At 36.1% G+C, this 11,060-nt stretch overlaps 1 protein-coding gene across 1 annotated transcript in view; it reads right to left on the bottom strand.

Annotated features, from left to right (window-relative positions):
- Positions 1–1,600: 1,600 nt before the first annotated feature.
- INSIG2 (insulin induced gene 2) overlaps positions 1,601–11,060 on the bottom strand; it is a 29,460-nt gene continuing 20,000 nt past the window's right edge. Inside the window, exons 3-6 of the mRNA XM_032216610.1 lie at positions 10,509–10,633; positions 9,210–9,376; positions 7,771–7,870; positions 1,601–4,457 (exon numbers count right to left, since the gene is read on the bottom strand). Coding sequence (XP_032072501.1) covers positions 4,416–4,457; positions 7,771–7,870; positions 9,210–9,376; positions 10,509–10,633 — 434 coding nt within the window. The 3' untranslated portion in view covers positions 1,601–4,415. The remainder of the gene's footprint in view (positions 4,458–7,770; positions 7,871–9,209; positions 9,377–10,508; positions 10,634–11,060) is intronic.

Below are 11,060 nucleotides of genomic sequence, written 5' to 3'. Positions count from 1 at the left end.
ATCCAGAAATAATTCCAGATTTAGGGGGCAAATCCTAAAATTTTGGAGTTCACTTGCATGACTTTTTTTCAATAGAGAGATATATGATATTTATATTAGGAGCAGATCATCAATAACGACTGACTGGATCATTGAGTCAAGCTAATGTGTTTTTTGTTTCATCCCCTCACTCAATTTAATAAAGGTCTTTTATCCACTCCTCAGTTTGTGGAGCAAGGATTACTCCACTTTACCCTTCTTTGAGTACATACTTTGGGTATCTTTGCACTTGCTTTAAATTTCCAAATGTTTGCAACTAATTTTAAATCGGTTCAACAGAAGTATTTTCATAAATTCTATAATTCTTTCTATGGTGTGAACAACAGAGATGTGAAACATCTTAATTATTACTCTATTTTTAGACAGCTGTTCTTAACATTTCCCCCCCCCTCCATAGTCTCATAAAACACCCCAACCCCAATAGCATCATAGAAAATACCACAGAAACAGAATAATGTTAAGAAATATTTCTTTGCCGATATAGGCCAGATACTCGGATCCCAAGATGATTCTTCTTCCTTGACCATAATTTATTACACACTATCTCAAACTCAGTAGAAGTTTCATGAGGAAAACTTTTAACTATGAACAGCTTCTACCCCCCGAGAATTCATGACTTTACAGTAGTATTAGATATCCTTGTCACCAGAATATACTGCTGCACAGGAACACAATTTAAATATGACCATATGCCATTCATGACCTATTGAATCCTTTTAGATCTTTAATGGGTCTATTCCCATGACCGCTTTCCACCCGCATATAGTATGATACTTCAAGGTAATCAGAACCTGTATTTCAGAATCTGTAATCATGAATATAGGGCTTTTTTTCTCTTCTGTGATAAATTATTTAATAACTTGATAGGTGGAAGCAAATGTGAATAGGCGTTGAGAACAGCAACAATTAAAATTAGATGATATAGTTATCTTATAAACCTTATTAATAAACATAGATGGCAGTGTGTCGTATTATAGATGTTATATTTGTGTGTTACGTTTATATGACTATAAATATTACATGACATATATTGACTTTATGGTATTTATACAATTTTCACTAATGTTTTAGTTTAATTGATGTTAATTATGGATGAACCATATCCAAAGATACTGAAATAATGGGGAGAAGTAGGTTTATGCAACAAGGCTTCTGTGTCTTTGTTTCAGATGTAAAATTCCAGCAGTTCCTTGATCTCTCAAAGCCAGCAGAACAGCTAACTGCACTTAAAAAAAATACTATCAGAGATAATTCTCTGCTGCTTTTCAGGAAAAAAGAAGGGGGATTCCTTTTTTAATTTTAATTTTTCATGATGCTCTCATTCCAGTGTTTTAACCAGAACTGAAAGATTTGGATCTAAAAGCCCAAATCAATCTATATTGACTTCATGCAATTGCTGATTTGTGTTCTCTAATGGCTGGGGAAGTGTATATTAATTTTCTAGATGTTCTGTAACTGTTATCCTGCCTCAAGAGCCAACATTCTAATTTAATATCTGAAAGAGAATCATCCCCATGCAGTTAAGAATTATTTCTTCTTAAAAAATGAAAAAGAAACTAAGTTTTCAAGACTGTAATTTTATTTAATACATATTTTGCTTTTAACAGCAACCTGAAGAAGTAAACATTAACAATTTGTTCACAACTAGTGAAGTTTTTATAGTGCTTACAAAGTTGTATCTAAAATATACCTTATTCATTCTCTACAGAGCATATTGAAGACAATGTATTATTATAGTTACACATCATACAGCAGTTGCTTCCCCCACCCCCACCCCCATTGTAATTAAGGCATTCTCATCACAAACCTCTCCTCCCTCAATTCAGTACCAGCTGGTAATTCAGAGAAACAGTATGAATTTTGTTCAATAGTAATATTTAAGAGATTACAGTGGCCTATCAAAGTGACTTTGGAAAGATGACTAATTTTGCTCCATATCAGAAGTGCTAGTCAAAAAAAAATCAACTGGCAATTTCAAATTGTGTGTATATTCAGCAACTATGATGCTTACTGAATAATGGTGATATGTGTCTTTAGGACAATATGCAGTAAGATATGATTTCATGTTTTTAAGGTTTACCAAAACCTGTGAACTACAGTATTCTGGACTTCTTAGCAAGATAATGAAGAGCTACTACAATTTAGTCCAATACTTTCTGCAGAAAAGTCCTCATTGGCAATCAATCATTACACCCATAGATTGAACCAAATGTCACTATTACCTTCAATTAGATTTAGTAAACCTTGTGGAAAGCCATTATTCTGTTTCACTTTAAGGCAGCTTAATCCTGCAAAATCTGCCTACAAAACTATAAAACCAAAGTAACAGATCTTATTTCAAAAACATGTGTACTACCCGTGTTAGGAGGCCAGATAACTAAAAATCTATAATGCAGCCCTATTCAAAGCCACACGCATTGCATTTTCTTACAGCAACACTCCAATTCAATAATTAGACTATATGGTGAGAGCCAGGCTGTCATATTTAAACTTTCAAAGGGTGCCTTATCACCATTTTAATAAGCTCTGATGACAAATTTGACTTACTGGATTCAGCAGAATCACAGATAAATTGGATAGGGACCAGATCTCTTAATCTTAAGCCACCTCAGAGACATTTATGCTTTTAGAAATATCTTAAAGTTAAACCTCAGGAATTATTTGTTTCGCTGTAGATTTCATGTGGGGAAAGGTATATAAGGAGGTGCACTAACACTTAGTATTTTCTAATATTCAGTCTGATAACATTACAACCATGTTAAAGACCCTGTAGTGCAATAGTGTGAATTTGCAACAGCTAGTCAAAAATTAAAGCTACTGCTATTTTGCATATTGTTTGCTATTTTTCTAAGACTTATTGATTGCACATTTTCCTTTCCAAAGCTTGGTTTATTTTTCCCCAGGCTCTCATTGCATATTCTTCATGTATTAGTGTGCAAGTCTTTAAAAATCTTAGTTTTCCAATTCTACATTTTTATGAATATATTAAAGAAAAATAAAATTATATACTTTTTTTATACACACACACATTTTTCTTTGGACCAACATAAGCCTCTTTTGAGTGGCTGTATTTTTTAAAAACTTGCACTGAATATACTTTTAAAAAAACACACCAGCAGCTTTTCACTTTATACAGAGAATATAGAAGCAATTAAATAGAATGATTTAAAATGGTATTATATGAAAGTTTCTTTTTCCTTTCTCCCATTTACCAGACTCAAGGATCAGCTCTACTGATGCAGTACCACAATAATATCTTCGGCTGTGCCTCTCTTTTGTTAGAACTCACCTTGTCATATGACATTTCTATAAGAGCAATAACATGAATTCATTTTGCTGGAATCTCTGTAAAGGAACGTTTACAGCTCCTATGATCAGAATGCAAGCAGACACCCATGTTTTACTATACAAAGTGAGAGAGGTACTTGTAATTTCTACACTGAAGATCATCTTACCAAACTTTTTTAAAAAGTTGGATTTTCCTATTTCCAGAACTAAACTACCAACTGTAAATGTCTTATTTATGGATAGCCTCAATATTACCATTTAGCGTGAATCACATCTCAATAAACAGCTTTATGGCTGCTATGTGATGAAGAATCCTACAATAGGGTGTATCTATTTACAGAGTGGTCCCACACTCAACACACTACAGGCATAGACACAGAGAGTGCAGTAGCACTGCTATCCATTTGTATTGCAAATAGTGCATATGCATTCAACTATGCCATCAACTCTTGATGTAAAACAGAAAATTCATGTTCACTTTATGCACAGCTGTTCTGTAAATTTATTTCCCTCTTTACGAAGAGAAGTCACAGCACTGATTATACTTTTGATGCTAATTCCATTAGTGTCTTTGGGGGCCTTTTATCCCTCTGACCTGAGGTATAATAAAACAGCAACACTCTAAGAATACCACCTATCTCAAAATTGGCTGTAGTAAGTAAAAGGTAATGCAGCCAGAAGGATGATGTTTTGTTTTGTTGTAAGCTTGGTTTGGCACACGAACCTTACTTGGGGGGGGGGGGGGGGACACTACATGGCAAGCCTAGCCTAGTTCAGGTAAACAAAGAATCAGAAGCCAATACTTTCTCCAGCGTGTTGCGCTGAAGCACCATTTTGCACAGATCAAGTTCCTGAGATGCCAGGATTTTTATGTGACTTAAGAGATTCAGCAATCACAGATTGCAGTAAATAGTGCCTTTGCAAGTGGACCAGGCCAGAGACACAACAAGGGACAAGAGAAGAAGAAACAAGAGAGGGACATTGCTTTTTTTTTTTTTTTGGCAATTATATAATCGAGTTCTCTCTACTGTGTGATCTTCTCAGTCTGCTCTTTTTCCTCCCATGAGATAAAAGTATTTTTCCTCTTGTCAGTCTTGATGAGACTTTTCCGTAATAACTTTACATTCATACTGTAAGACAAACAGAAGTTAGGTGTAAGTAGCTGATCTACACACATAAATAAAAAAAGAGTAGAGCAAAGCAAATGGGTAGATTCAACAAAGGAGCTTTCTTCTCCCCAGGGACTCATTTTACCTCACTAATCCTCAAATTGCAACCTGAAGATATAGTACGTAAACCATGTGAATTTGGATTACAGGAATGGGCAGAGGTAGGCAGGGATCAACCATTAGACTATGAAGGAGATCAGAAAGGATTTCAGACCTTCTAATGTCTAAAAATATAGAAAGTAGTGATAGAAATAAAACTTTGCAAATAAAAATTTAAATGAAAAAGAGGCGAAGAGAGGAGGAGAAAATGGATTGGGATCAGTCCGGGAAATTTAAAATCAAAACCACACAGCCTCTAGATATCTATAGCATTTCCTTTTCCTATTTGTTAAGCTAATCTACCCCAAAACAATAAAAATGGTAAAAAAGAATTTTAAAAAATACATGAACAGAAACAACATGGATTTCAAAATTTAACATCTATTCCTGCTGTATGATTTTTAAAAAATAATTAACTCACCTATTTTGATACTGCTCTATAATGATGAAAAATCTATTTTTATAAACAGTAAATTAGCAAATTTTAAAATAAAAAAGATTATGTTTGTATAACAAAAGCAACAGGTATTTCTAGAAATGTAATTTATATTTAATAAGCGAAACATGTAATGCTAGATTCTCCTGCAACTACTTTTTCAATTTATTAGACAGTATTTATAATATTTTTGACCGACAAGAATTCTCATTTTAATATAATAATTAATACATTAAAATCATAAACAAACAAAAATCAAGAACAAAGAATTCTTTAAAACAAAACCATATTGAAATCCATTGTAAGCCTTCAATATTTGGATAGGCCACTGCAGCTTTTATACCACATCCAAAATGCAACTAGAAAAGAAGCACAGAAAAAGTGGCCAGTCTCTTTTTCTAGTGTGATGTCTAATGAACACACAATTCTGGAATTCAGAACAAAGATAAATTATATTCCCCTTCCCCACCCACCCACCCACTCATCCTCTCTCTGAAGATTTACTGTATTTTTCTGAGTATAAAACATACCTTTTTTCCTCAAAAAAGAGGCTGAAAATCTGGGTGTGTCTTATACATCGAATACAGCATTTTTGCCTCCCGAAGCCCTGCTTCCTTCACCAAAATGCCCATGCAGAGTCTGTAGGAAGCTTTCAGAGAGCTCCTGGGAGCTGGGGAGGTTAGAAATGAGCAAAGAATGGGCCATTTTTGCCCCCCCCCCCCCCAGCCTCCAGCAGCACTCTATAAGCCTCCATAAGGCTATGTATGCAATTTTTTTGACAAAAAACAGGCTCGTTTTCGTGAAAAACAGGCTGTTTTTTGCTCTTTTTTGCGCCCCCCCCCCGAGCACTCTGCAAGCCCTCCCAAGGCTATTAATGCCTTTTATTTGAAAAAAAATGGGCCTGTTTTTGTGAAAAACGGACCGTTTCGGAGGTTTGCAGAGTGCAAACACTTTTTTTCCCTTTTGGAAAGTTCTTTAACTGATGAGAATTACATTGATCAATTGCTGTGCCAGCAGAAACAAAGTCTTAAGGTTTGTCAGCGATTTCCTTCTCCAGCACATGGATAAATACACTTGGAAACATCTACCTACCTACCTACTGTACTTCTCTCTTTTTCTATTTCTCTCTCTATATCCCTCTACCTACCTACCTACCCACCCACACTCTCACTCTCCCTACCTACTGTGTTTCTCTCTCTCTCTATCCCTCTACCTACCTACCCTACCTACCTATCTACTCTCTCTCCCTATCTACTTGTATTTCTCTCTTTCTCTATCCCTCTACCTATCTACCTATACGCATTCACTCTCTGCCTACTCCCTACTGTATTTCTCTCTCTCTCTCTATCCCTCTACCTACCTACCTACCTACCTACCTACCTACCCACCCACACTCTCATTCTCCCTACCTACTGTATTTCTCTCTCTCTATCCCTCTACCTCTCTATCCCTACCTACCTACACACATTCACTCTCTGCCTACTACCTACTGTATTTCTCTTTTTCTCTATCCCTCTATCTACCTACCTACCTACCCTCTCTCTCCCTATCTATCTATTGTATTTCTCTATCTCTTTCTATTTCTCTCTATCCCACTACCTACCTACCTACACTCTCTCTCCTATCTACCTACTCTATTTCTCTCTCTCTCTATCCCTTTACCTACCTACCTACACACACTCTCTCCCCACCTACCTACTGTATTTCTCTATCTATCTATCTTTATTTCTCTCTCTATCCTTTTACCTACCTACCTACATAACTAACTAACTACTCTCTCTAATACTTCCCTTCCTACTCAGAAATCAGGCTTTAACATGGGTGTTAAACTGGCAACCCGCGGGCCGGATGCGTCACACATAGGCTACACCCACTCTAACACTACAAAGGGAAAAATGCTGCGATACATCACAAGACGGCAATGTAACGCCACAAGTTTGATACCCGTACTTTAAAACATGCTTCCGTGGCATTAGTGAACATCTTTTTATCAGATAGGGTGTCCACGTGATGAGCACAAGAATTAGCCACATTAGTTAAGTTTCATCTTTCTCTTTAAAATAGACTGTGGTCATCCGTTAAAGGCTGTCTGAATGCTTCCCTTTAATTGCATAACTATAGATAGAATTGTAATTATGTAATGTGAAATGATATATTGTACTTTTCTGTTTTATTTTTTTCACTTTCCTTCAAAAGCTGCATTGACATATCCAAATATTGAAGGTTATAGTAGATTGTATGTGGTCTTTTTTCCTTGTCTTTGCCTATATGTTTTCACTTTTGTGGGTTTTTTTTCTTTTTTGTCACTTTTTAAAAGCAATGAAAGATTGGATACATTTTTAAAAGGCTCTGAATGCTTCCAAGTGTATTTGTGACATGTGCACATTTTTAACTTTGGGGGATGTTTCTGAGAATCAAGATTGTATCTTGAAATAATGCTTGGTTGGAAACAGGTAAGAGATTATTCAAGCTCTATTTGTTTTATTTTCATTCTGACTTCTAAAACGAAGGAATTAATGAAGAATGTTATATTCCAAAGAATTATTTGGCATGTTTAATGTCATTCCCACGCCAAATTCAAGAGAATTGGTTATTGAGTCTTGAGTTTCCTTAATGTTGTCAAAATTATTTGGATATCCCAAGGGATGGGGAGGGGGAATCAAGGGCAAGAAAAAAAAAGAAGACTAAATTACTTACAAGAATACTACAAAAACACAGAACATTGAATTGTTAGCTTACCATTGCTAGCTGCCTGCCAATGTTTCCCATAGTTATTCCACCAGCAAAGAATATACAGGGCAACCAGGAACGGACATAAAGGAAATCAGGAGATGTGTATCTGGAGAAAAACATTTTTTAAAAAAATTAGTATCACAATGGCACCTTGCCTGATGTGTGATTCTGATTTTGAAAAAGAGAGTAAAAAGCCTGAAGACTGCTGGGGCCAAGAGGGTTTTGGATGCTAGCTAGCTGGAAGGTCTTTGTTACTAATTAAATTACAAAGAATTTTAAAAAGCAGAATTCTTTTATGCATAACTACACCTTGGTCAGAAATTTTAAAATGGGAATGTAAATGGCCAATTCAGAATATCCATGGAAAACCATGGACAGTCTGTATAAAAGGAGAATGTTAAATAGATTTATTTCTATTTCAGCTGTGATATACAGTGGCACCTCCGGTCACGACCATAATCCATTCCAAGACTTCGGCCGGCACCCGATTTGGTCGTGACTGGAAGCAAGACTGACTGCTCATGTGTTCACACAATAAAAAAAGGTGCAGAAGGGGAAATAGCTGCAGCAGGGAAAATCGTTGTGGCTGTGTTTGATCACCACCCAAGAATGCGTTCATGAACAGAGTGAAACATTTAGCGGATTTTTGGGTCGGCAACTGACTGGGTCGTGGTCAGAACTGTTCGTGACCTGAGGTTCCACTACTATTTGAAGCTACAGTAAAATTACTTTAAAAGTGTGGCTCTATGTAGCATGTGAACAATTCTCTTCCCCATGGGCTTGATCAGAGCTCTTCAGCATCAAACATTTTTAATAGAAAGAGGCAGCTTGATTGCCTCTCAGCACTCCCCTCTGAATGGCTTACATTTTATTTATTTAATGTATCACTAGGTAAACATGAAGTAGGAATATGGATGAGAGTGAATGGATGTAAACAATTCATTTAATTAACCTCTTGCATTTTTTTAGTGCAGTACCAATGGCAGCCTTGCCAAAGGGAGGTGGTGAGTGATCCACAATTATTTTTGTTCCTTATTCTCAGCACCATGAAACTGGAAGATTGGAAGATTGCAAATAATCTTTACATTGCTGATTAGGAAGGAGAAGCAGAGGCAGTCTAAATGGGCCTGCCTAGAGCGTCCAAGGCAAATCTTAGCTTTACTGTCAACCTTGATTCTGGGAAGCATAATTATTAGCATTTAATTGCACAAGTTAATTTCATCCCCAAACATTAAGGTGTGTAAGTTGCAAAGGCAATAAATAAACAATACAGCCAGCTTCTCCCTGCCATAAATATAACGTGCCACTGAGGTCACATTTGTTCCACTGAATTTCGTCATGCTATTCCTATAAATAAGTCAAGGCCTTTTTTAAATTTATAATCTTGACAGACATTGCCTTTAAAATACAAATGAAATTAATAAGAATATGCATTTAATACTTACTGATAAAATCCATTGTAGACCAGAAGCTGAGTCACCAAAGTGGCTAAAAATGCAATTCCTATTCCAAGTCCAAAACCACTTCGAGATCTATCAAAAGTCCACCACAGCCCCACTGACAGTGCAGCAAGTGTGAGAGACAACTGAAAGTTGTTGGCAAAATCCACTTTCTGTTTGGACAGTTTAAGGAATATTTTGAGAAGACTGGCAGCAAACCAATTCTGTTGTTTGTTTTAACCTTAAAGAGACAGCCAGTTCTTTATGTCTAAAAGAGATCCAAATCAAGGCTAAATATTATTCCCATCCAGACCAACCTTCACAGCATTTCCAAGACTGGTCCAATGATTCCAAAAATCCATTTTTTCTTTTAAATGAGCATCCAGTTATGCAAGTTTAGTGCTTTTTTAATTTAATTTTATTTTTTTGTAAAACTGAGTTCCTCTGGATACCAACCTTATACTTTTTCTCGGTATAAATTCATGCTTCTTCACAACTCTAAATCTTACATTTTAGTGTTTCTGGTTATTTTATGATCAATGTATCTTAGCCTGTATTGTATTTTTTCTATGCTGATTCAAATATTTTAAGAAAAATTCTCTGAAAGTGGTACATGTAAGAAAAGGGGTTTCCTAACATAATATATGATAGTTAAGCAGCTTGGGAAGGTCTTAAAAGGAAAAGTGCATCAATGGCTATAGGCAAGGTGGATTTTTATTGTTTTTATTATCAGTAGCAATTTTAAATAGTGATACACTATTTAATAGTGAATTAATAACTGAAAGTTAATGGCTATAATTACCCAAAACAAAAATAATCCTGATTTAAAAACAAACTTTCCTCATTTTTAAAACCTAGGTTTACCAATTCTAGTTAAAAGCAATCCTTGAGATTCCTTCCCAGAAATGTGTGCATATGGTCGGTTGGTCGGTCCGTCCGTCCATCCATCCATCCATCCATCCATCCATCCATCCATCCATCCATCCATCTTCATTTTCTGTGCATACCTAGATGTATATATTAGGTAAAACTAATCTTGAAAGGCAACCAGAGTTTTCAGCAACAATATCTGCAACCATCTTTATCTCTATCCTGCTCATTTGTTGCCAACAGTACCTTTTTAATTTACAAGCTGGGGGTAAATGATCTTCCTCTAATGTAAATTTAGTAACAAATTTATTGACATATGGGGAAATGAAATATGTATTCAACCTTAATGAAATTAGAGGGCTTCTTGGTTTTATTTTTTGATCTGCCTGAAGTTTATGTGTCATTGCCAACTTCATTACCGCACAAAAAGGATACAGCACTGGCATGATTTATGCCAACAAAGACTGCTACGCATCTCATCACACTGGACCATTCTCTCTTAAATTTATGAGGTTCTCCCAGATGTCTATCCATGCAAGGGTACAATAATCCAATTACAGCTGTAAAATAAAACACAGCTAACAAGGTATCTACAGTATAATCGCTTTTTCTGACAGTTGATGTGTTTAAGTTCTTTTAAAGTGAACCTGTGGAATAAATTTTACTGAGTTCAGTGAGAATAAATGACACAGGCAAGCCACTTGGCCTGACAACCTGATTCAGAAATCTTTTAAAGATTTTTAAGGGATGAAGTACAAGAATATGGAAAATCTACCATTTCTCCTCCCAATCACTTAGATCAGGGATGTCAAACTCAAGGCCCGGGAGCTGGATCCAGCCTGTGGGGTGCTTAGATCTGGCCCACAGGGCCACCCTGGAAACAATGAAAGACTGGTCCGCAGTGCCTCTGCCATAGAAAATGGAGCTCGGGAGAGTTGTTTCTGCTGGCAGAATGCTCAGGTTACCACAACACAAGTGAGGTCAAAC

This window comes from Thamnophis elegans, chromosome 1 (genome assembly GCF_009769535.1).
Source record: "Thamnophis elegans isolate rThaEle1 chromosome 1, rThaEle1.pri, whole genome shotgun sequence".
In the NCBI taxonomy this organism is placed as follows: Eukaryota; Metazoa; Chordata; class Lepidosauria; order Squamata; family Colubridae; genus Thamnophis; species Thamnophis elegans.
Note: the sequence above shows the minus strand (reverse complement) of the source record. Positions and strands in the feature narration are given on the sequence as shown.